This window comes from Xiphophorus maculatus, chromosome 7 (assembly GCF_002775205.1).
Source record: "Xiphophorus maculatus strain JP 163 A chromosome 7, X_maculatus-5.0-male, whole genome shotgun sequence".
In the NCBI taxonomy this organism is placed as follows: Eukaryota; Metazoa; Chordata; class Actinopteri; order Cyprinodontiformes; family Poeciliidae; genus Xiphophorus; species Xiphophorus maculatus.
This window is the reverse complement of record NC_036449.1, coordinates 7697053-7724052: the sequence shown is the minus strand read 5'-3', so window position 1 is coordinate 7724052 and position 27000 is coordinate 7697053. Positions and strand designations below refer to the sequence as shown.

At 42.4% G+C, this 27000-nt stretch overlaps 1 protein-coding gene across 3 annotated transcripts in view; it reads right to left on the bottom strand.

Annotated features, from left to right (window-relative positions):
- The window catches only part of sema5b (semaphorin 5B), a 236644-nt gene that overhangs the window by 135865 nt on the left and 73779 nt on the right, over nt 1-27000 (bottom strand). For 2 of the 3 annotated variants that reach the window (XM_023336501.1, XM_023336503.1), the window contains exon 3: nt 9555-9794. In XM_023336501.1, coding sequence (XP_023192269.1) covers nt 9555-9747 — 193 coding nt within the window. In that variant the 5' untranslated portion in view covers nt 9748-9794. Of the gene's footprint in view, nt 1-9554; nt 9795-9906; nt 9967-27000 lie in introns of those variants that run through there. The other variant, XM_023336502.1, reaches the window with a different exon arrangement.

The window sequence follows — 27000 nt, the reverse complement described above, 5'->3', positions numbered from 1 at the left end:
AACTCAGACCCGAGCCAAAGGTCCGCGCTCCCTACTGTTACTGTTCGACACAAACTCCCTTCTGCAACGAGAAAACACCACTCCCCACGGAGTAGCGACGTCTTTTACGAACAAGCCGACCCCCTTTTTACCCATAAACAATTTATGGAGCCTGATAACGTCGTAATCCACAGCATCTCCAGGAATCCTCACGAAGCAAACTCCAAAACCTGGAACTCGGCCCCCATCGTGCCGCGCTCTTATCAGACCCGCAGCCTCTTGCTCCAGGCCCGGTATCATCCGTGTAAATCAGGAGCTGGCGGCTCGTGCAGTGCAAGGCCGTGGGCGGAGGAGGTTACGTGAATCCAGAGCTGTCGTCCTGAAACACCGCCACGGAGTCTGGAACAGTGGAGACACAAATATCAGGCTGCAAGAGCCTCCAGAAGAATGTTACACTACGAAGGCGGAGAGCTGGGTTTGAGTTGCCGTCGCATGTTGTCGACAGCAACTCTCCGTAAACCTGGAACATTGGTAAATGTGATGCGTCAAAACTTGTGTCACTGGGGGAATAGTGACGTTTTTTTCTGAAAACAACACACGTATGATTCTGAGACTTAAAAAAAACCCCATCATACTTTTTCGTGACCAACTTAATGTGCTTATCTGTTTCTTAGACATATTTTCAAAACACATTTCCCCATATAGCGTCTGTGAATTCTTGACTTATGGCCAAAACAGCGGTCGGTATGGCAGCGGCCATACTGACTGTTAATCAGCATCTCTTGCTCAGTATACCCTCAGGTCTAGGTAAACATATGTGCCTAATTTGATGTATTTCCTTAAAGCATTTACGAACACAGGAACCTGGGACTGTTGCACATTTCCATAAACGGCTGTGGCATCAAAACTGGATATTACTCACATAAAAGATCGGACAAAAATATAACTAAATCAACAAAAACTGAAATATCAACTTTTTGACTTTTCTTGGTGTAGTAGGACATCGCAAATGTGCAAAGTGCACCATTTCATAGCAGTCTTCTCAGAAAGTGAAACTCGTATATTATATAGAATTAGAGTGATATATTCCAAGCCTTTATTTGTTGTACTTTTGGTGATTATGGCTTGAAGACAATAATAATAAGAAAAATAAAATTAAGTGTCTTGTATAATACTGTGACAGTACTAACTTGCTGAAAATGGTATGTCCATTTAAATAACTTTTTGTGATTAAAAGTAAAATACAAACAACTTATTAGTGTAAAAAAGAAAAAAGTGAGACTTTCAGCTACTTCCATTCACTGCTGCTGTGTTTCACACAAACCTAGGATGCTCACACACTCGATCCTTATTGCGCCACAGCTCAGAGAGAAGTGACTGTTCTGACAACCATGCGAATCTGGGTAGCAATGATGTCATAAGTGAAGCAGACATTTAGACTGGGAATATATATATCCATCCATCCATCCATCCATCTTCTTCCGCTTATCCGAGGTCGGGTCGCGGGGGTAGCAGCTTCAGAAGGGAGGCCCAGACTTCCCTCTCCCCAGCCACTTCTTCTAGCTCCTCCGGGGGAATCCCGAGGCGTTCCCAGGCCAGCCGAGAGACATAGTCCCTCCAGCGTGTCCTGGGTCTTCCCCGGGGCCTCCTCCCGGTGGGACGTGCCCGGAACACCTCACCAGGGAGGCGTCCAGGAGGCATCCTGACCAGATGCCCGAGCCACCTCAACTGGCTCCTCTCGATGTGAAGGAGCAGCGGCTCTACTCTGAGTCCCTCCCGGATGACTGAGCTTCTCACCCTATCTCTAAGGGAGAGCCCAGCCACCCTACGGAGAAAACCCATTTCGGCCGCTTGTATCCGCGATCTCGTTCTTTCGGTCATGACCCAAAGCTCATGACCATAGATGAGGGTGGGAACGTAGATCGACCGGTAAATCGAGAGCTTCGCTTTTTGGCTCAGCTCTCTCTTCACCACGACGGACCGGCACAGCGCCCGCTTGACAGCAGACGCTGCGCCAATCCGCCTGTCGATCTCCCGCTCCCTTCTTCCCCCATTCGTGAACAAGATCCCGAGATACTTAAACTCCTCCACTTGGGGCAGGACACCCCCCCTGACCCGGAGAAGGCACTCTACCCTTTTCCGGCTCAAGACCATGGCCTCGGATTTGGAGGCACTGATCCCCATCCCGGCCGCTTCACACTCGGCTGCGAACCGCTCCAGCGAGAGCTGCAGATCACGATCTGATGAAGCCAAAAGGACCACATCGTCTGCGAAAAGCAGAGATGAGATCCTAAGGCCACCAAATCGGATCCCCTCAACACCTTGGCTGCGCCTAGAAATTCTGTCCATGAAAGTGATGAACAGAATCGGTGACAAAGGGCAGCCCTGGCGGAGTCCAACTCTCACCGGAAACGAGCCCGACTTACTGCCGGCAATGCGGACCAGACTCTGACACCGGTCATACAGGGACCTGACAGCCCGTATCAAAGGGCCCGGTACCCCATACTCCCGGAGAACCCCCCACAGGGCTCCCCGAGGGACACGGTCGAACGCCTTCTCCAAGTCCACAAAACACATGTAGACTGGTTGGGCGAACTCCCATGCACCCTCCAGGACCCTGCCGAGGGTGTAGAGCTGGTCCAGTGTTCCACGACCAGGACGAAAACCACACTGCTCTTCCTGAATCCGAGGTTCGACTATCCGACGGACCCTCCTCTCCAGGACCCCTGAATAGACCTTGCCAGGGAGGCTTAAGAGTGTGACCCCTCTATAATTGGAGCACACCCTCCGGTCCCCCTTTTTGAACAGGGGGACCACCACCCCAGTCTGCCAATCCAGGGGAACTGCCCCCGATGTCCATGCGACATTGCAGAGTCGCGTCAACCAACACAACCCCACAACATCCAGAGCCTTAAGGAACTCCGGGCGGATCTCATCCACCCCCGGGGCCCTGCCACCGAGGAGCTTTTTAACCACCTCTGTGACCTCGTCCCCAGAGATTGGAGAGCCCAACCCAGAGTCCCCAGGCTCCGCTTCCTCAGTGGAAGGCATGTTGGTGGGATTGAGGAGGTCTTCGAAGTACTCTGCCCACCGGCCCACAACGTCCCGAGTAGAGGTCAGCAGCACACCATCCCCACTATAAACAGTGTTGGTGCTGCACCGCTTCCCCCCCCTGAGACGCCGGATGGTGGACCAGAATCGCCTCGAAGCCGTACGGAAGTCTTTCTCCATGGCCTCTCCAAACTCCTCCCACGCCCGAGTTTTTGCCTCAGCAACCGCCCGAGCCGCATGCCGCTTCGCCCGCCGGTACCCATCAGCTGCTTCCGGAGTCCCACAGGCCAAAAAGGCCCGATAGGACTCCTTCTTCAGCCTGACGGCATCCCTCACCGAAGGTGTCCACCAGCGGGTTCGAGGGTTGCCGCCGCGACAGGCACCGACAACCTTGCGGCCACAGCTCCGATCGGCCGCCTCGACAATGGAGGCACGGAACACGGTCCACTCAGACTCCATGTCCCCCACCTCCCCCGGGACGTGTTCGAAGTTTTGCCGGAGATGGGAGTTAAAGCTCCGTCTCACAGGGGATTCCGCCAGACGTTCCCAGCAGACCCTCACAACACGTTTGGGCCTGCCAGGTCTGACCGGCTTTCGCCCCCACCACCGGAGCCAACTCACCACCAGGTAGTGGTCAGTGGACAGCTCCGCACCTCTCTTCACCCGAGTGTCCAAGACATATGGCCGCAGATCCGATGAAACGATGACAAAGTCGATCATCGAACTGCGGCCTAGGGTGTCCTGGTGCCAAGTGCACATATGGACACCCTTATGCTTGAACATGGTGTTCGTTATGGACAATCCATGGCGAGCACAGAAGTCCAGCAACAGAACACCGCTCGAGTTCAGGTCGGGCGGGCCGTTCCTCCCAACCACGCCCCTCCAGGTCTCACTGTCATCGCCCACGTGAGCGTTGAAGTCCCCAGCAGAACAAGGGAGTCCCCAGGAGGAGCACTCTCCAGTACCCCCTCTAAGGACTCCAAAAAGGGTGGGTAATCTGAACTGTCGTTCGGCCCGTAAGCACAAACGACAGTCAGAACCCGTCCCCCCACCCGTAGGCGGAGGGATGCTACCCTCTCGTTCACCGGGGTAAACCCCAACGTACAGGCGCCGAGATGGGGAGCAACAAGTATGCCCACTCCTGCCCGACGCCTCTCACCTTGGGCAACTCCAGAGTGGAAGTATGTCCAGCCCCTCTCAAGGAGACTGGTTCCAGAACCAGAGCCGTGCGTCGAGGTGAGACCGACTATTTCTAGCCGGAACCTCTCGACCTCACGCACTAGCTCCGGCTCCTTCCCCACCAGAGAGGTGACATTCCACGTCCCAAGAGCCAGTTTCTGCAACCGAGGATCGGACCGCCAGGGTCCCCTCCCTCTGCTGCCACCCATCCCACACTGCACCCGACCCCTTTGGCCCCTCCCACGGGTGGTGGGCCCATGGGAGGGGGGGCCCATGTTTCCTCTTCGGGCTGAGCCCGGCCGGGCTCCATGGGTAAAAGCCCGACCACCAGACGCTCGCCATCGTGCCCCCCCCCCAGGCCTGGCTCCAGAGTGGGGCCCCGGTGACCCGCGTCCGGGCGAGGGAACACCAAGTCCAAAGTTCTTGTCCATCATAAGGGGTCTTCGGGAATATATATATATATATATATATATATATATATTATTATATATATATATATATTATTATATTTTTGTCTCAAGTTAATACGTTAATACGTTTGTCTCAAGTTAATACGTTGTTGTGGAAAATCAAAGACAAACTGGGTCTATGCTGGCAGACAAAGACCTGTTTGTTAGCTCTCTCCCTGACTGAAATCACCACATCAATATTAGCCACATAAAATCATTTATGCGTTGATGTCTGAGTTTGCTTTTCCCTGCGTAAGGTCTCAACTCTTTGGTCTTCTTGGCAGCATTGTACTCAGATTATTTTTGATTTTCTTGTTCCATTTTTTCTTGACTGAAGACATCAAAATGATTGACAATGACAACCGACACAAACTAAGAGTCTGTGCACAATTAAAAAGGAAAAAGTTGTAATAATGATAAATTCCCTTTTTTTTATTTAATGTTTTCTGTGAGAGGAAAAAGTCCGCCATCAACCCAGAGTTCTTAAACATCCAATCTGCCGTCTGACTTCTGCATAGAAATCGTCATCGAATCCTTTTTTTTTTCGCGACCCACCAGCTGGCACGCAGCTTTAAATTCAGACAACACACATAATTACATTTGATTTTACAGCAGGCGCACGCTCTTTTATTGCTTCGGGCGCAGACTTGAGCTTGAGCCTAAAGATGCCTGTGTTCTTAGCTCGCTCTCTATAGTCTCCTCCAGGTGACTGCTGCAGCGCTCCAGCAAGCCGGTATAAAACGCTCATCAATCACAGAGCCTAATCTCAGGTTCTCGCTGGCACCTTCATTGTGCGAGCCTTTTCTATAAGGCTGCCTTCACATAATGCCCCCGCTCAGCCTCCTCTTGACAGAGCGGCGGCCCTGCAGCTCCCTGCCATGAGGGCCATTCTCGAGTGGCACGTCTTTCAAGTGAGGCAGTGGTGGCGCTTTCGGCTAATCTGGACATCTGGAGGCCCAGAGGGTGAAGGCGGACAAGGGCCAAGGACGTGGCATATAGGTGGCCGCAGATGGCTACTTGATGTTTAAATGTAATCATTTGGATCTGAAGCAGAAGGATTATTTGCAATGGTAATCAAGAGGAAGAGATTTTCTCTTTTTTTCTTTGTTTTTAATTTGTTTAGCTTGACTCAGTTTACATGCGTCAGTAATAAGTCAGTACAGGCTCGTATCTAACCCAACATTTTTGGCGTAGATCACGAAGAGAGCGGTTTATTAATAAATCTAGTCTTTTCTTGTCCTCGTAAAGCTTCTATACGTCACAAATGGCAAAACAGCCGAAACACCGACTTCCTTTAACCCTTTATTTTCTAAATTGAAAATGTCCGCCTGGATATTTTTGCTTAGTTTAATTGTACGCACTTCTTTAAATGTCCTGTGAGACAATATATTTGCCCGTTTATCCATAACAACTGGAACTTTCAATATCTAGCAAGTTATTTATTTGTCTATTGAAAGCGTGTTCCTCAGATTAAATTCACTTCCTGCTACGGCAGGAAGTGGAATTACCGTAATAACCTGAGATTGGCTGGAAAGCGCAACGTCTCCCCTTTCAGTTGGAATTTTTCAGATAGCGCACCGTGTGGCGGAATTACGGTACTGCAAATTTGGCTGGATTGTCAGCGCTTCATTAAGGACTTAAAGGTTTAAATCAAGACTAAAAAAGCCACTTGTTGCCTTTGAACCATTACACTGATCAACAGCCAAAATACTGTCTGGAGTTTTTCCAACTGTTTTACGGCCATTTTGATCTGCTGAGTTCAAAAATCCCATTGGTTTTGCTCAATCAGGTCAACTTTCTGAACTATGGATGCAACATAAGCATCAAAATGCATGACTTGTTCTCACATCTGGATCGGTTTGTTAAGAATCTGGGATCAATGAGTGACGAGCAGGAGGAGAGACTCCATCAGGACAGAAAAGAGACGGAGAATTTTACACAATGAAGACAAAACATTCAATTAACATGTACATACCCTTATCAGTGTTTATTATTCAATTTACAGAAAATCCAAGTTTTTATTATTTAATTAATACACTCTATTAGAAAACAATTTTTTTTCTCCTAAAATATCTTTTGAATGAGAAATATTAACAGAGATGAACTGATGATGTCACAAAAACGTCATCAATTTAGTCAGAAGATCAGATTTCTATAAATCAAATTAGAATAAAAACCTGACCTGACCGAGAAAAATTGAGGTAATTTTTTGATTCAGAGGCACAAGATAGTCCTAAATTCTGTTGAAAAAAAAAACATAGACAACTTCCAAAAATAATTTTTTTGTAACTCCAACATATACGATTCGTTTTGATGTTTGTGACGATGTCACGCCATGAAATGTAAAGTTTGCTCTCAAATTGGTGACTGTGTGATGTTTTTGGGACTTTTTGACTTCGTGTTTCTCACGACGGAAACACTTTGAACCGCCTCGTTGCCGAACTGGGCTATGCAAATAAACTAAATGGATTTCTTGGGTTCAAATAAAAACCAATCTTTTCAATGTTCCTGTCAAGGCTTCAGTCGCCATATAGCACTAAGACTTCACTGCGATGCCTCTAAAACATCTGTTTTGGTTTTACTAAATGTAGACAGAATGAGAAAGTGAGTGGGTTTGTGTGGTACTTTGCTAAATATGTTCAGATTTTATTCCACAGATTAGGACAATGTGTCATTTGGCAGTTGTTGTGTCTCATGTGGGGTTCCTCAAGGCTGCTTTCTTGAGTCATTTTTGATTAAATAAATAAAAGCTTCTCTTTCCACAGATATTACCACACAACTGCTTACCACACATATGCTGACGACGTAATGCTTTACGTTTCTGTGTCAGCACAATCACTAAGAGAGCATGTCTGTAATATCAATGAGCGAGTTTCATGAGTAAAAAATATTGTTTAAAATTCTAACATTCCAGAGGCAGAGTACAATCTGAACTGGTCACTATTCCGTCACAGATTCCTTGAGTCATGAAATACTCAGGTTTTACTGGCATTTTTCATGTATTGTCTGTCTAATTTGATTTTTCTTACCCTCTGTTCCCCTTTTATTCCCTTGTAAAGCACATGGAATTGCTGAGAATGTGAACAGTGCTACACATATCAAACTGTCTTCCCTTGACTCGCATGAGCCAAAAATGAGATTTACAACATGGATGAACTGGCTAAGGAGAAGAAAGAGCAACTTTAAGATTCAATGAAGAAATGTAAAAATAAATCCAAAGAACATGTTTGCAAGATTGCTTGGAAAGGCAGAGTGTCTTCCAAATCAGCTCCCTTCTTTTGTGTGTGTGTCTTTATCTGCGATCCTCACCACTGATCTTTTTTTTTTTTTTTTTTGTCTTTCAATCTTTGTTGCAGCTCTTGGCAGATGAAACGCAAACAGCCCCATTCAAAAATAAACACAGCAATTTTGAGCATTTTGACATTTCATTCTGCCATATCTGGTAGTCTGTGCTTCAAACCATTCCATTTCACATTGAGAGGGGAAAAAAAAGAAAAAGAAAAACAAAACAAAACAGGTTTCTTGTGCTGCTGTGCAGATGAACAGCCCAGATAGTGGGTGGGTTTTTAACTCCACAATCATTTCTACCTGGTCATTTTGTGCGTTTGCGTTTATTTTTATAAATGCAGCCTGTTGCGAATGGATGCCAAACAGTGGGCTTTTACTGCAGCTGACATGATGGTACTTTCATTCATATACATATAAAGATTAAAAAGCATAGAAACTTGCCAAATCCATTCAGTGATTTAATTAATAAATTTCCTTCAGTGTACTATAAGCCTGGCGGGCTGCCAGGCTTTACTTGTACCCCCACCAAGCTAACTAAGCATTGTTCATTATTAATTTTTTTTTTAAATGTTTGCATTTTTTAAGACTTGTTAGTTGGTGTTAAGGTACTAATCTTCCAATTTTCCAATAGCACAATTATCAAGTGATATTTTCATATTTTTTTCAACTTTAAAAAATGTTTAACTCAAAAACACGGCGATTGATGAATGACTGCCCGAGCGCCACTACCACCGCACTTAGCAGGTTTTCTGTGGGAAATCTTGAAGTTGTTCTGAATTTTCCTAAACATAACACTGACTGCATCTGATCCGTCTGATAAAAACATTTCTCACATTAACGCCGGAAGGTCAACCCTGATTTCTCCACTTCCCTTCAGACAGATTACCACAAGGAACCCATGCTAATAACAAGCATCTACAAGTTGCTACAGTTTGCTGCAGTTATTTTAAGTATTTAGTAACTGTTAACCAGACACTATAAGGCCTCATTAAAGCAAAACAAAAATAAAATGTTCCACTGAAAAAGCTACTATTTCATGACCATTTATTTCTAAAACCAAAGATCACTTTCTTCCACCCTATGCAGTTGTTGAAGTCACCAAGGAGCCATTTTCATATATTTGGCTGTTTTTCTGTTCGCAGGATTTTAAAAAAAAGCAACAAGGCAGATTTTCACTAAAGAAATTTGACAAATGGATGCAAGAAATCCATTAAAACTACGTGTGGGGGTGAGTGGGTGTGTGTGTTTAGAGACTTTTTTGCACTTCAACCGCACTTTATATGCTCATTATTACATTCAGTACAACTGGTGTATTGAGTTAATCTTTTATGCTTTTGGTATTTTTATGTTTTTATGTGGCATTTCCCCCCCTCAACTAAACAAATGGACACGATGTAAAGGCTAGATTTTTATGAACATCTTGTGGCGAGACGAGTCAAGGCTATGATTTTTAAAGCTGTTTCGACGTCTTTATCCGGGATTCTAACTAATGCAGAGACTGCTGTAACAAATAACTTAAGTACTGAAGTTTTAGCTTGAAACAAGTTCTTTTAACTTTACGTAGAAAAGTATGCAAAAAAAAGAGAAAGAGTTTGAATGATGTCAGACCTTGGATGGAAACCTTTGGATGTTCTTTCTTTGTGCACTCAGGCTGGGTGAGCGGGTCGAACAAAGGCGTGGTCGGGCTCGTCGGGACCGCCGAGTTCTGCGTGCAAACAGCTGGGAAGAGGAGGAGGTGGAAGAGGAGGAGGAAGAGGCCAGCCAGAAACGAGGGGTTGGAGTCCTGTGAGGACGCTGTCATGGTGATGACCTCTCCTCTAACTGCCAAGGTGGGCCTCTGGGGAAAAGCTGGAGAAGAGAGGAGACGACGTCAGCACCGCGCGATGCAACATTCTCACACCTGGCTTCAAAAGAAACCGGGCTCTCTTTGTCGCTTCAAAAATGATTTCCACCCTCTAACCTTCGGTTCCTCGGGGGTCTCCGCTCTGAATGAGGCGCGGAAAAGTACAGACAGAGGAAAAAAAAAAAAGAGAGATGCAAAGGAATACACTTTTTGGGGGTGGTGGGGGTGGCGAATCACTGAAGGATGAATGAAAATGGAAGCCAGATAACGAGAGAGTAGCTGGCAAGACGAGATAAAAGGGCTGAATAGGCTAAATACCGAAAAATGAAAATGAAAGCGGGAGAACTCAAGGTACAGAGTCTATGAAGGACAAAGAATTGAAAAACTGCTCAGGAAGCAAACGAGTCCTGTCAAAGAAGAGCCTGACCCCTGACCTTGGAACAATTAATCAGTCTTGCAATTAAACTTCGGAAGTTCATTTAATGGCTGATTAGGATTATGAAATCGAGTGGAATGGTTGACTATTCAGTGAGATTTAATGATGCAAAAACAAGCTGATGTGAAATTCTCCTTTGAAGTGAGCTGAGAAAAAAAGAAGAAGAAAATGTTCGAACAACTTTGATTTCCGTCTACACCCGACGTTTTTACGGCAAGTGATACAGCTCACTACATAAAATGACTTTCCATAATTCTTTCACTCCAGTATTCAAATACTAGGCCAGCAGAGCTATAAGAAAACGACCACAGCTCGAAACACACGCACTCTCAGGCACTCTTTTACTTTCTAACTAAATGTAATCTCTTCCAGTCATAACTTATGAGTCTACGGTGCTGAGCTGAGACCAGCAGTTCATCATCTTCCACCCCGCACTCCTCACAGTGTTAGCTCAACGACGTGTAATGTCATTAAAGTAGATTAAAAACCCAGAGCGTCAACTTTCCGGAGCACTTTGACTCGGTTACATCCCCGTGTTGTGTTTTCCTCACTAATGCTTCAATCAATAACAAATTATTAGCCGGGTTGAGTTGCAAATCAACCATACCGGCCCGCAATCAATTATCCCACTTACAGTAGCGGCTAGCTAATTAGGCGAATTGCTGCGAATGGGAGACATCGACTCCCAGCTACTGGTTAAAGCAGGTGAAAGATTTCTGAACCAGAAGTGACTCTTTCATGCTGTATTTATCGATTTATCGCATCATTTATCATTTATTGTGTTAAATTTCTTATCACGGTAAGAATTCAGATTCATTCTTGTCACAATAATTCACAATAAAGGATTTTTAAAGCCACCTAAAGCTGTCTGTGTTGTCGAGGTTGCTAATTTTACCATTTATTTCCCCACAATTTGTTCAATTGCTATTCTGAAATTTAAACGTAAATGTACAAATATGAGGAAATAAAGTTATTCTGTGCAGCTTAGTGATATAACTAGCACTTACAGTATCTATGTGTTACGCTTCTGTACACCCATTTATAAAGAAGCGTAACACAAACGGGTGTGTTTGTCAAGCGCAGTTACCTGAAATTTTTTTTTTCTTTTTGTCACTTATTATTGTCACAAACATTAGTACCACAATATAAGATGATAAAATGTCTAAGTCACATCCATAAAGATTATATTTATTTATTTTTTCACTCTAGATCTATGTCTGTTTGTCGACTAATCATTTTAGCTACAACATGTTTATGTTAAAACAAATCCTAGAGCATGATCTAACTGATTTCATTTGGAACAAACCCGCAATAATAATTCCTACTTTTGCTGCCTCTGCGTGTCTTTGTGAGCTTATGGCAAAACATTTTTGTGAGAAAGGTCTTGAAAAGAGCGACAGATGGTGCTGCTTCAGTTTCCACACCATGATGGTCGCGAAAGCATTACAAGAAGTTAAGCAAGAAAAAGTGAAGTTTTCTCCACTCTGACCCTTCATACAGATGGAGAAAACTCTCTTTTCTTCAGCGCTCCCCCATTAACATGGCTTCATATCACGGAGTCACGGTGAAGGAACACTTCTGCAGTTTTGAAACTGTAGCTTTTAATGCCTTCCTAAATCTTAGCGCGCCTTTAGCGATCGCACATGACCTAGTAGCAACGGCACCCGATTGCCTTACAGTAGACAATGAGTAGATTAAATAAAACGACTTTAATGTGCTGTGGAAGGTGAACCAAATGGTCGGTATGAAATGTCCAGTGGCAGATGGGTCGGATATCAAACAATCAACTCTGCAGAAATGCAAAACAGGAAGCAAGAGTGGCCGCCGAGCCCGAACTGAGGGGAGAGCTAGACAAATGAAAACTCTTCCACAGGTTGCATTATGTTTATGGGAAGTAGAAATATGTACAAATACGGCTCATCATTCTTGTTTTCTTTCCCCTCACTATTTGAATTATGAGGACCTTCACCACAGACACACTTGGTTGGTGTCCAGCTTCACAGTCAGCTACTGCAATAGCGTTAGCTGAATGGGAAAGTGCTGGTCAAACACTGTTATTTTTCACCTAACAAGTAGGAAAGGTCTTCTTTCCTACATCCTTAATCAACAAGAAGGAATTGTTTTTGATACAATCGAGTAAATGTCAACTTTTGGTAAGTGGATGTGCATTTCACATTCAGATTTTGCCCTTAGCAAGATTCATTGACGAAAACTTTAGAGAGAAGCTATTTTTTTTCCATTTACTTTCGACGCTTGTGTCTTATTTAGTCAGCAGATTTGGTGTTTAGACCCTGAACTACCTTCCCCCTTTTATTGCCAGCGTGTTTTTTCACTTTGTCCATGTACTTCTTTGTTAAAGTAAGCCACTTACTTTGCATGCAATGATGTGAAACACCAAGCATGACTAAATCCTTTTCAAAGAGTGTTTTGCCCAAACAGACTGAGGATGAGGAATTGCATTTCCAACCCTCATCTCTGTCTGGCCAGCAGAGCAGTGGTCTGACGGCGAGTTGCATAAGTGAACTGACGTTCTCAGCCGTTTATTTGACATAAAGGCTGGTCTTGTTTGTGTCTTTGTCGAGTGGAAACTCGATAAAAGTTCTGAGATGATGTGAAAAAGTCTTTGCTCCCTTTGAGATTTCTTCAGTCATTTTTTTCCTCTTCAGTCACATTTAAACGTTTCAGACCGAACAGATTCTCACATCACTCGGAGATAATCAGGGCAAATACTTATTGCAGTTTTCAGATGATAAAGGAAATAAACTCGGCCCTAAGTGAATCTCCCACAGCCCAAATATAGCTAGTTTACATTGAAAAGATGGGTTCAAATTCAACAAGCAATTGTGAAAAGCTTAAGGAAGGATGCACAAAATGTTTGTTCTAGATCGTTAAATTACAAAGGCAACTGTTCTAACTACCAAAGAAATATAAACTAAAGTTAAAAAAGTTTAAAAAAAATAATATTCCAAGCAAAACATTTTCATAATGCTAACTCACCTGATATAGAAAAAGTCTAATCAAATTTATTGTCAAGCAGAAAAAATCTGTTTGCCTTAATAATTTGGCTTTAGCCTCATTTAACAGAAAATGAAAGTCTGACAAATTTCTCCTTTAACATATAAAATGTTCACTTTCCTCTAAACACAAGGTGAAGTCTAATTAAGAGCCTGGTGAAGTTTATTTTGTGCCTAATGGAATTAATAAATCGCACATCGTATCTTTGACACATTAGACTCTATTAGGCGCTGCAAATCTCAAGAATATATGACGCAATGGCTTGCCATACATCCACCACTGTTCCCACTGCTTCTGTATGAGAAAACTTCATTTTCCAAACGTGTGTTCAGGTATTATTTCTGCAGCTCAGTTCAATGTTACTGGTATCTTTTCTATCATTAAAAACTTTTCTGTTTTTGATGTAAAAGTTTTATAAAAAATAAAAAAAACTTTTATCATTCATGTTCAGACAATGACTAGCTGGATGTGCTTAAAACATTTTGAGCTTTAATGTTAATTGTTGAAGCATTGAGTCCTTACACTCAATCAAGGACTTGAGTGTTCAAAGCTGTTTATACTTTAGATGGACTGAAATTAACTTTTAGCTCAGAAAACGGTTCATTTTAGCTTTAACCCACGAGTCCCATCAGCGGCGAGACGGGGTTAGCGCCTGGATGTCGGGCGTCCAAGTGAAAAACTGGCATGGCCCAGCCACAGACAGCTGGTCACACTCCACACTGGGTCCCAACATGCGGGCAGAACTGCTGCATGCTGCGTGCCAACTTCAACTCCTGAGAACGAGTTCACTCCTTTCTTCTGCGAACAGAGTGTGCATGAGGGAGGAACGACAACATTAAGCCACTGCAAAGAGGCCTTAATGGGGTCCATCCAATTTCCCGTCCCGCTGCGTCGAGAATCAGCAGTAGTTTGTCGTCAGCGAGGAAGTGGTACACTGGGCACGCCGCTGAAAAAGTTGTTTCAACAAACATTGACATGCAGGTTCTACTGTAAAATACTCGCAGAGCCTCTGATAGTAACTCAGTCAGACACAACGAGTCGATGACAGGGACTGCGTGTGCCGAGAACTTATGGGCAAGCTGCATCGATCCCAGAGCTCAGAATTTATGAAAGAAAAGTACAAATACTGCACCAACAAAACACGAGAACATTCATCTTCTTGCACCCTTGTCCCTAGTGGGGTCAGGAGGTGCTGGTGCCTATCTCCAGCTAACGTTCCGAGAGGCGGGGTCACCCTGGACAGGTCTCCAGTCTGTCGCAGGGCAACACAGAGATATACAGGACACACAACCATGCACACACACACTCACACCCAGAGAGAACCCATGAATGCACAGAACATGCAAACTCTGTGGAGTAGGACCCCGGGAATCAAACCCAGGACCTTCTTGCTCCAAGGCAACAGGTCTAGCAACTGCGCCACTGTGCAGCCCACACGGGAACATGACAGGATTTCTTTAACCTTCACTGATCAGGCATAGAAATTATGACCAGAGAGAGGGGAAGAGATCATTTCTCTTTGTTGCACTTACTGGAGGGTGAATTGCAGATTCTAAGTGAAAATGTTGGATTGTAGACATTGTATGTACTGTATATGTTGCGTATTCCTAAATTTTTGCCTTTTGTCTTGTTTGGTTAAAATATATTTTCAAAAGTTAAGATCCTATTGTACCACATATTATTAGGGTCACACTAAGAAAATATTTTCAAAAATCAAATTGTAAGAATAGTCATTAAATTACAAGAATAAAGTCGCACAAGAATAAAGTCGAAATTTTGAGACTAAAGTTGTAGTTTTTTTTAAGTATAAAGTCAAAACTAAATCAACTTTATTCTGGTAACACTACAACTTTGTTCTTGTAATATTGATGTGATTCATGAAAAATTACTTTATTCTCATACTGTTTCAGCTTCATTTTCGTATAATTATGTCTATTCTCAATTTTTTTGTATTTTGTTTTGTACCTTTCTCAGAATGCATATGACTGGGGCAAAAACAACAAGGGGAAATATTTATATGTCAAGCACCGACAAAGGTCTTCCATACATATTTACTTTTCGGTTTACTCTTTCATGTTATCAAATTCAAGTTCGTGAAAAAAAAAAAGTAAATTTAACGCTGCATCAATTTCAAGATAAAAGCTTGATATTTGTTGCACAGTGTGAACTCTAAACAAAACGGTTTCATCTCTTAGGAATCCTCTTAACATAGTCTAAGAAAAAAAGCAACAACAACAAAAAAAAAAAAAAGCTGAGTAATAGACTCTCAGTCTGGCTCTCGTACAGTAAAATACCCAGATTGCTAAGTGCTTTAACGTGGAATAGAAATTGATTACCGCATTCCTAAAGTGCTCCGGCTTAATTATTCTAATAAGACAGAGCATTTGAAATGTAAATTGTGCCATCTCCCCTGTGGATGTGTACACTGAGAACTTAGGGCAGAAACTCATTTCAAGCCTCACGTCGGTAAAGTCTCGAGGCAGAATAGCTTCTGTTCAGGTGCGCTGCATTGATGCGTCCATGGAAACTGTTTGCTGTAAACAACCCAGAGCCACACAAAGGATAAACCCCGCTCTCTTCCCTCTCTGCAGCTCACAACACACAGTGCACAGTGCCTTGAAGTCAAAACTATTTTTGGAAAGCTCAACCCAGATAAATAAAGTAAAAACGCCTTTAAAAGAATATATAATAATCCAGATGGCAGTCTGTAAGTCTCAACAGTTCCCGTGCAGGCTGTCATAAGTCTCTTCCAGCGATAAAAGCGTAACTATGGCAACAGAGCGACAAGCTTGAAGTCGAGCGGCAGGAAACCGGGTTGAGTGCATTTCGGCTCCAAAGGAGGCGGCGAGTGGAGGTCTGCTTGATGATGCAACACGGCGACAGGAAGTGAAGTGAAGGGCTTCAGACCATAAATATAAATGTAGAGGAGTTGAGTCCTGAGAAATAAACTATGACTCTATGAAGTGACTGGAGTGTGATCTGCAAGTTCATATACCAAATCAGAACTTGCTTAAAGTCCAGAGAAAACTTAAGTCACGTTTATGAGATTAGCAATACAAAATTCTCAACTAAATTCACTGATTACAACTTAAATATAAGTTCTTAACTTGCTTAACTTTTGTAGCAAACGTTTCAGCAACTTTTATAAAACATTTAGTTGGATAATTTATTGTCTGTTATTCACCTTTTGTTGTCTATCGCATCATAAAACGAAATCGTTTGAGTTCTGATTGGCAGGGTTGTACAGATTCAGGACTGAACTACTTCAAATAACCCTTTAAAGTTTTCTCAAGGCCATCAAAGTCACAAAATGACCTTTGACCTTTTAATAAGTTTCAGTTTATTGTAAATGTGTTTATAGCAATGTTAAAAGCCAAAATAAGGACGACTAAAGTGTTGACCTAAATGAAAATCTAAACAAAAGTATAATTCAATTATATCAGATTTACTTTTCTTTTTTTGCTACAGGAAATTAGAAATGCAGATTATCTTTTACTAAAATAAATCACCAACAACGTCAGGAAGTTCTACACCTTCTAAGGTTACTTTGGGAACCTGGACTTGGACTGGTTTTCTAACCGAAGCTGCGTGTTTTTGGGGTGTTGGGCGGAAAGACCTCGGGTCACAAATCGAACTCGTGGCCTTCTTGTTGCTAGGCAACAGTGTTACCGACTGTGCCGCTCTGTAGCTCCTACAAAAACTTCAATATTTTGAAAAAAAAACAAAACAAACGGAAGCAGAATTTAACTTTCGGGATGTGACAACACACACAAAAAAAACTACATTAAAACAATATCATATCAGTTAGACTATAAAACCAAAAATGTAAATGATTTCAAGGTGGACCTTTATTTGTCAGACTCTATTTTTTGGTCCAGTTTGCCACTCAGCAGTTGTGTTCATCCTAATCACACCAGTCATAAAACTCTCTCCTTCTCCTCGTCTTCCTCATTTGCTTTGGACGGCAGAGCGGACATTAATAGACCAGGCTCTTCCAGAGACCATACCATACCATGAAGAGGCGAGTACGGCACGTACTCGCCTCTTCATTCCCACCCATCTTGTAAGGAGGTTGCCTCTAATTACAAGCCAGAGCCAACTCCCTGAGGCCAATCTCATCAGACTCTGTTACGACAGTGATTAAATTGCTTCTGGTCCGTTGGGGAGCGGCTATATGCGACGCGTGGAAAGGAGTCTGTGTGACCGGAAGCCGGGGAAGGAAAAAAAAAAAAAAAAAAAAAAGAGTAGCGTGACGCTTTTAGATGAATTTGTCACTCCCAGACAACACATAACACGTGTAATTGGTGATCTCAATAGCATAGCTCCCACAGGACGAATCTCCCCTGTCCTTCAGTTTGTTAGAAGTGATTACACGTCATTCCTAAGCATCTTTTTTAGCAGTGTTTTTTAAGTCGAGCCCCTCCGGAGCTCTAAGTGCATGAAAAATGGCGCGCTCGCACACGGGCCGCCGCGAACCTCCCAACGCTAATCATGAGCTTTTCATTGCGCACAAATAGTAATGCCTCCTCTTCTAAAAAGCTCCAAGGAATTTTCAGTCTTGGTGCAAAAAAATAATAATTAAAAAAAATAATTATAGCAGGAGGTAATAGCACCTGCTTCCTTCCCCAAACTAAAACGGCGATCGATGCCTCTAACCCCGGAGACAACATCAGCAGAGCTCATTTCACACATCTCGTTTTATCCGACCGCCGCATCTTTCAAGCAGAAAGGAGCTGGTGAAGAAGGGAAATAAAGTGCGTGGATGTTGATGTGTCCCCGTTAAATCACACCCAGCGAACACTGAGATAAGCACAGACAGGCAGAAGCACATTCCCATCCCATTCAGACTCCCCTATTCTCACCCTTGGGGATGGGGTGGTTCAGCCAAAGTCACATTGACCATGTCGAATTGACCTCAAAAGCCCGACACCACTAATCTCCTTAATGCCAACCTTTGTTGGGGGCGTCGCGGGAAGATATGTAGGAGCAAAGTCCATGAGCGTCGTAAAAGAACTGGGCAGAACATGAAGTCGGTTTAAGGGGGGGAAGGACAGTGAAATGAGAGGTGAAGATGGTGACAGTGGGTCTATTTTCTTCTTTTATGACAGGAGAGGGTGCTGGAGGGGTCAGGGCAATCAGCCCTCTCTGGGTTCCTCTAACAGCCCTTAGGAAAAGCTGAAACAGACAAAGAAAGGATCCTCTAAAGAAATTAGAGCTGGCTGACCTCAGACTGGAAAGGCAATGGCTGTTTGGAACAATACAGAGCGACTCAGGATGAGGTGACATGGTGAGGCTGGCAGATGTTGTGTCTCGTATGAAATTTAGCTCAGCGGCGTAATCAAAATTTGTGGAGCCCAAACGACTGTTGGTATCTGGGAGACGATAGGTGTAGGACAATCAACTTGCTGCGACAGGAATAAAGACACTAAGTTTCAAAATCAAACATTTTCCAGTAAAGGCCGTGGGTGACGACAGGTGGTTTGGTTCCTGCAAACACTTCCAACATCTACAACATACTTTATTTTTCTTTTTTGCAAAAATATAGACAAAGTCAAAATCTCTTACAACTTAGTTGAAAATGAAAGTTAACTTAATCTGATATTTCAAGTTTAAAAGGGAGTCTAAAAAAAAAATAATTTTATAAAAACCTCCCGTCACCACACACCCCGTCTGTTCTTAATCACTACAGTTAATGGGAGGGTCTCAAAGTTACCAGAGTAATCTAAGCAATTACAAATATAAAAAAAATATTACAGATTTTGGTTCTAATCCAACTTAAATTCTAAATAAAAGAAACATTACACTGATAGAACTTGGGATTTACCAAAATTCAACATAAACGGCACATGAGATACAGTATTAAAACATACAAAATACAGAGTCAAAATGAAAAAGTACAGAAATAGCTGATTGAGTCAATTCAGTAAAAGTAAATACTTATAGTCTTACATTGCAATGTAAAAAGATATTTATTAACAACCACAAAACAATTATGTTACAATGAAAAAAAGCTAATTTTAGCATCAGAAATAACATCAAACAGCTCTATTCTGTTGAAATGCCACGTTTTAAACTGGATTTCATTAACAAATAATTAAGATTCTCTGGTGGGAAACTTCTCTTGGTTAATGTTGTACTGAGAGTGTATAAAGCATTACAATATTAAAAATATATAGATTTTTAAAAAGCAATAAGGTTGAAAAGCAGCAGCCAGATGAATAAACAAGGCTTGTTCTCTCAACGAGTTCTGGTAGGGAGTTTTTGTTTTTTTTTAATCACTTGTGTACATAATTTAGTAATTTGTATCCTTGAATTAATTGTCAGAGAGCACTAATTAGCAATTTGTTCCATTAAATTAATAAAATGTGTCCTTGACTTGCTTAACCATGTCCTTGCGTTATATAATTTGCTCTCAAATTAGCCTAATAGCATAAAGCTACTCCATCATTCAGGGGACGATTTAGTGCGGCTGATCAGTATGAAAGATCAGACAGAGCATCTGGGGCAAAACAACAACACTTTTCATATAGAGGAGTCTTTGAACTGCTAAAATCACACGGAATAGGTCAAACAGAGTCAACAACATGCAACAACACTGCTAACTGTGAGTTTCTGTGTTAATTAGTGTTGAAATAAAGTTGATATTTTCAGGACCTTTCCCCGTAGGATTTTTTTTCTCACTTAACGTACGCAGTAATAAAGCTAAAATGTCTCCTCTCTGTCCGTCCTGTTCATTCTGTTCCATGTTTCCGAGATGAGGTCGCAGGCTTCACTGGTCCTGGTGGCGAATCCGGAGATCCTTCTCTCCAGCAACGCTCTGTAGTTTACTCTGAGGTATCCCGAGGTCTTCCCAGGTGAGAAATGATAACTTCTGGGTTTGGTCCCCCCCCCCCAGTGGGACATGTAGAGATTCCCTCCTATATCTTAATCAACTCTCCTCTGAGGTTCCCACCGTGAGCTTCTCATCCTAGTTCTACGGCAGAGTTTGGCCAGAGCTCATTTCGGCAGCTTGTATCCATGATTTTATTCCTTCGGTCATGACGTCACTTTTTCATGACCATAGATGAGGCCGGGAACAGAGCTGGAGCATGAAATCGTCTATCCATCTCCTGATTCTCTCTACAGCTAGTTGCAGACATGAGTCCTCAAAAACTCCTCCACTTTTATTCTTGAGAATTTCTTTGTCATTAGTGGCCTTTATTTGAAAGTGGTCCAACAGGAAGGGGTCAAACGTGGGTCTACAGCCCCAAAGTGATCTCTACTTTTATTCAATTCACCTTCTCCAGTTGAGAAACATGATTTCAGGTTTCAGACTTTGAGGAGGAGTTGACTCTGGAGTGAGATCTCAAGGCTCCCAAACAACACACCATCTTTTCTTTGACTATCCCAACGCGTATGCACCCCATACACTAGCTGCCCCCTCCCCCCAACAAAATGCCTTTGTTGTACAAAGCCAGGACTGGTTGTGGAAAGCCAACACATCACACGTTCCCTTACATCAATATTTGAAAATGAAACCAAAATGAAAGCCAAGGTTCAAAGTGCAAAACCTTAGACATGTCCAAAAACACCGGAATGAATAGTTTATCACATCTCTACAGTGTAGCATATACGGAAATATAAGTTACACTGGAAAACCCGAAGGCCTCCACATCAATAGATAGTTTCTAACCTCACCTGTCTCCAGTTTCAAACGCGGTCACCTGCACCGGCCAGGCCACCTCTACAGAGCCGTGGTGTGTAATAATACGCTGTGTCTGGCCCTCCGAAACTCTATTATGATTTCACTTGGCACTGTCGGCCACAGTTCCGTACCTTCATTCACACACACAGAGAAGCTATAATGCTGTATTATTGACTGCATTTCTCAGTGTGTCTACCTGATACTGTTTCATTGTGCCCCTCCCCCCCAGGGGGCACAGATTCATTTAGACCGCCTCGGCTGGTTCAGAGACGCTCTGGGAGTGAGAGAGGGTTCAGGTCTGGCCACCGGTTTCAAGTTAAGAAGTTATTACAAAGGACCCAACGACTACGGGGCGGCACAGAAAACGACAAATCCAGCCTCGAAGTAGTTTTAGAATCACCGCGGATGTACGTTAAGTCACATCACAAACGCACGAAATATATAAAATTCAACATATGTCACGCAACGCATAAACATAACACCGATAAAGCTTGAGCTGTCGATTCAAAACATCTTAAAAAAAAAAGAGATTTAAAAGTTTTCATTTTACATATAGACCTGAAATAAGAGGCACCAGAGCTTCACAAACAGCCAAAAGACGAGAAAAGGTGATAAACTGCTTTGAATCCACTCAAGCAGCTTGAAAATATCTCTATCTCTGATTAAACACAGGAAAGTTTACCTGGTCTTATCTCTCTGTTTGAGGGAGGGTCTTAACCAGATGAACGCTGTTTATTCAGCGAAGGAAGAAATGTGGAAAATTCACCCCCACCCATCCCCGCCCCATCTGGATGGCAAATATTCACATAATCCTAAAACAGCGGACCTGCTACCGTAACACCACGCGCGAGACAGCAATATAAGCTCACAGTTGAAAACGAACCGGAGAACAAAGTAAATAAAAATAAAAAAAATCACCATATGCAGTGCGGCACATGCACACTAAAAATGCAGTCAAATCATAACATGTGCTTACTGACCGGGTTTTGCTAATTGTTTTTAGCAAAAAAACAAACAAAAAAAACAACTAATGGTACAATAATTGACAGCTCTGTTGTTAATTCATTAAAAAGCTTACTTTCGTCTGCAGGACAGCTTTTAGTCTGCTACAAAAAACATTTCACAAGGTTGGAGCAAATGCAGAGATCTGTGGTTTTGTCTCAGGTCGTCTCTCACGCTCCATTTCCTTCAGGTTACCCAACAGGTTTTCTATGTCATTTAGGCCAAGGGACTGAGATGACCATAAGCAAAGGCTTATATTGGGGCTGCTGAACTATTTCTGTGTTTATGTTGTCAGTCTTGTACTGTTACCCTGTTGGGAAAAAAGCCCAAGATAAGACAGCTGTAGTTTTTATTTCAGTCGAGGCCAACAGATTTATTTATTTTTTAAAAAGATTTTCATGATTTTCAAAGAGGAAACAGACTCACAGCTACAGCTTCCCATTAGACTCATTCAAGAAAAACACAAGGCTCTGGTTAAAGGCCTAGTAGACTTTAGAAGACTTAACTAATTTACAAAATGAGACAGGAACATGTTGGAAGCTTTGTTTTTCTAACATGGCTCTGAAACAACGAGTAGGAGTGTAGAGAAAAAGAATAAAACAAATAAATGACTGAAGTGCCTCAAAAATCTAACAATTAAGATTTCTTTAAGAACAAAACTGAAGCTGGAACAAAGACGGTAGCATTTTCTTTGGTTTTTATACTGGAGACCGACTGAAGGAGTAAGAATTCACCTAATAAAGTCAAGTATGGTGTAAAGTATAAACTCACAAAACATGGAGCTGACCAGTCGCTGCAGATCGTGTGCAGCGGCTCCAGCACCGCTTCAGTCTGCCTCACCAGCCTCGGTGACCATTTATTAACCAGCTAATTCAATGAGACTTCCTCCTTCAAGGGAAAACATGGTACTAAATAAAATATGGCTCAGTCAAAGCTCTATAAAACAGTGTCATCACCTTTTTTTTTTTTTTACAATTTGGAAACCTTTTCATAGACAGTGTAGATCAGGGGTGGGCAACTCCAGGCCTCCAGGGCCGGTCTCCTGCAACTTTTAGATGCATCTCTACTTCAACACACCTGAGTCAAATAATGAGGTCATTAGCAGGACTCTGGAGAACTTGACTGCACTTAGGAGGTGATTCAGCTGTTGGATTCAAGTGTGTTGGACCAGGGAGACATCCAAGAGTTGCAGGACACCGGCCCTGCAGGACCAGGATTGCCCACACCTGATATAGATGCTGGTGTCATTTATTGCACACATCCCAAACATTGTGTCGAGATACAAATTGGATAATGTAGGATAATAGTGGATAATGTAATGTATGTAGACTCAGGGTTTCTCCCAGTGTATTATTAGCCTGGCGGGCCACCAATGCATAGCCCTACCAGGCTAAGCATTGCTTATTTATTTAAAGTTTGTTTTTAAATGTTTGCATTTTTTTTTCTCCGAAGAGTTTTTGCGGCGCTAGTGGCTCGTATTTTTTCCGACAGTAGGCAGACAGGAAGGAGGGCGAGGAGAGGGGGGAAGACATGTGGCAAAGGTCGTCGGGACCGGGAGTCGAACCCGCGACATCCGCGTCGAGGACTAAGGCCTCCAAACGTGGGGCGTGCTAACCCGCTGCGCCACCACAGCACGCCCCAATGCTTGCATTTTTAAGACTTTATAGTTGGTGTTCAGGTATTAATATTCCAATCTTTCAATAACACATAATTATCAAGTGATATTTTCAATTTTAAACATTTTTTTAACTCAAAAACACAATGGCCGCTGGAGGAATGACCGCCCTGGCGCCCAGCCACTGGGCTAAGCACGTTTTCTGAGGAAAACCTTGTAGACATCGTATTTCATATTTATTTAGGCACAAATTAAAGAAGTGCTTTCTTACTTAAAAATGAATTGTTAGGAATACTCAGCATATCTTCTGCATTCGATGATCTTAACGCAATAAGAAATGAATTTATTTTAAGGGTTTTGTGGCCAAATTTGACCAGCATCGTAAGTGTTTCTTGCAGGAACATAATAAGATGAGGCAATGAATGTTTGAACTTTTATAAAACTCCGTTATGCTTTGTTTGTCAGCCTGCGTCGCTGTAGCAATCTCAGTTATCGCTGATAAAAGCGCTCTATGTTGACTGCTCCACTTTTAATGTCAACAAAAACAAATACTTTTCACACGTCCCTTAGAAAGAGCCCACCAAAAGAACTCGTCAAATCAAGTCACATCAAAAACCTTTAAATGTTTTGTTTTGTTCAAACAAAAATGAAAATCAAAAATCATTTGACATCCATCCAATCAAACAGTCACCATATCACACCCGAATATATGTTAGAGACAAAGATTCCCTGTCATATCTTTTTTGTTGTTGTTACATGTTGTATATGTCCCAATGAGTATCTTTGTCAAATTAAAAGTATCTTTTGAAAATAGTAACCTTTAACCAGGTATAAAACATACAGTTCATTATGATGTTTTTTTAAAATAGTGGTTTTATTGGCCTGATGGAAACTCATAATTTTAAATGTTAGCCGTTTGCAGAAAATCATCACGATTGAGAGAAATATCAATTGTTTTGTCTAATCTGCTGATGAAGTAACTGAAATAAATTCACTTTTTAGCAATATCCTAATTTATCTAGTGAGTCCATACATGTTTCCCGATCTTTGCTCTTTTTATTAGTCAAACTGCATTTTTTTAACTTTTTACGCCATTGAAAAAAAAAAAAAAAGAATTATTAAAAAGCTATTATACACACTGCAAAAATAAATTAAGATGGAAAATAAAAGCCTGCCTCAACTTTTCATCTCACCCCGTAGCACATTCAGCCAGAGAATGAGATTTCTTTTAAATTTGCAGTCATCCAGAGTCATAACCTTCTTCTTGTTTGGCAAAGCGATTTGTCAGAGGGTCAAAGGTACAGTGCCGGCATGATGGGCTATTATGGGAAGTAAAAGGCAGGGGTATGAGTAACCACTTCAACCAAGGGCCTGATCCACACATTTCCTGCTGAACACAGCCAGAAAAGAGGGGAGCCAGACACTCTGAGGTTGCTAATTGAAGCAAAAGGCTACAAAGAAAAGGCGGGCTTCTATTGCAGATGGAGCTATGGAAAGCTTTTATCCTGGTTTTGCTGCTTGTGTTCTTTATTCTGTAAAATCAGATGAAACGTACAGGAAAGTGAGTCTTTTTTTTTTTTAAAGAGGCATAATGAGATGATTTTCACAGCACTAGAATGATGGATGATGTTTTTAGCCGGCTCTTAAACTTGCCTGTACCTCGCTTTATACCGAGAGTTCATTCAAAAATACGAGAGGGTCAGAGAGAGAGAGAGAGACAACATGCACATTTTTGGGCTTTGGGAGGAAGCTTGAGAACTTGCAGCCCAGAAAGAGTCTAGTCTGTGATTCAAATTTAGGACCTTCTTGCTGCCAGGCTAACAATGTCAGACATTGTGTAGCCTATAATAGTTATCAATCTCTTCAAAAAGTGATGTATGCAACAATTTACACTTGAAAAATATCATCAAAAGATTCAGCAAGTCAGAGTGAGTCCAAGAACATGAATGAATAAAATGGATAGGTCACCAAATGAGGTATCGTGGTTCAAACTGGACCCAAATGAATCTGGTCTAAACTGGTTGCTATTCAGAATATTTTTTAACCTGCCCGTTCAAAAATAAAAACAAAACATCCACAATACTCTAGTTACACTTACTCTAGTTACAATACTCTAGTTACACTTAAATGGCCTTATTGTAGCAGTAAGACCATTCAGTAACTAGTTTGTTTCTGGGTTGAATGACACAAAGCATACGGCGTATTAAAGGTAACTTCTGAAATACTAAGAAGTGTTTTTTTGTTTTTTTTTTACATTTTATTAGATCCACTGCACATTTTATTTCTTTGAACAAAAGACAGAAGTTTTTCGAGCAATCTTCACTAAAGATGGGGTTCACAGGACCTCAGAGCTCTCAGACAATGCTGCATTCGGACCAATCGTCTCACTCTGATCAAATGGCTCGGGAGAGCCTCGGAAAACACACTGTCATCCAATTCTATTAAACCAGAGATGGAAAAAAAAAGACCCTGAGATTATTTTAGGTAATCTGTACAAAAGAGTCTGTTCACAGTATGGGTGTGCATTAGTGCCCAAGGGATGGTTGACTTGAGTCTTTGAAGACGAGGCATGCTTTGGGATTTCGGAGAGACATATGCTGTCAAAATAGGCATTGGTGCTAATAGCATTAAAATGCCAGATCTGCGTGTAATTACAACATTGTGGCTTCACGCAAACAGACTGGCATGTTTGCAGTCCAGATATGTTTTCTCTTTCTGTTGCGTCAGAAAGAAGAAAGCAAAAATACATTCATAGTTGAGTAGCTAGAATCTTATACTCCGACAGCGGTCCAGTTTCTCCCCTTCTGACAAAACTGGAACATCTTTGGTCTCTGTTTCAGTTTGTTGAAGACTGAAGATTACAAATTTCTTATGTTTTAATAGAAGCAAACTTTATTGGCCCAGGAGGCAATAAAGTAATCATGACCTCAATGAAGCAAGTCCGACATTCTCACTTTTATTTGAAAATGCTTGTTGTTTCCTCAGACCAAAGACGTTTCCACATTTCCAGGAGTGTTGCTTGCCTGGAAAACTCCCATAAAAGGGTCTGTGATGAGATACAGACACAGCAGGGCAATAGAGGCTGGACTGATAACACCTGATAACGCGAGATAAAAGAACAAGACTGTCTCTTCTTTTCCAACATCCATGAACCAGGACGCCGAAGAATCTCAACAGCCTCGCTCGTCAACATAAACACAACAACCAGCTTCCGCCGCCTGCCCGTTATTTATGCCACGCCCCTTTCTAGACGCTTTCCGCCTTCGTCGGGGGAGACGAAAGCAGACATTACGAGGCACGGATTCAGACGGCCCTCTCTTATCAACTCGCTATCCCAAGGACGACGTGGAACGTCCTGCTGTAATTAACCGAAGCAGACACCGCAGGAAAACACACAGACGGCAAAGTCAGACAGTGTAATTGATGGGCAAATTTGTCACGTCCCTGCTTCAAAGACAG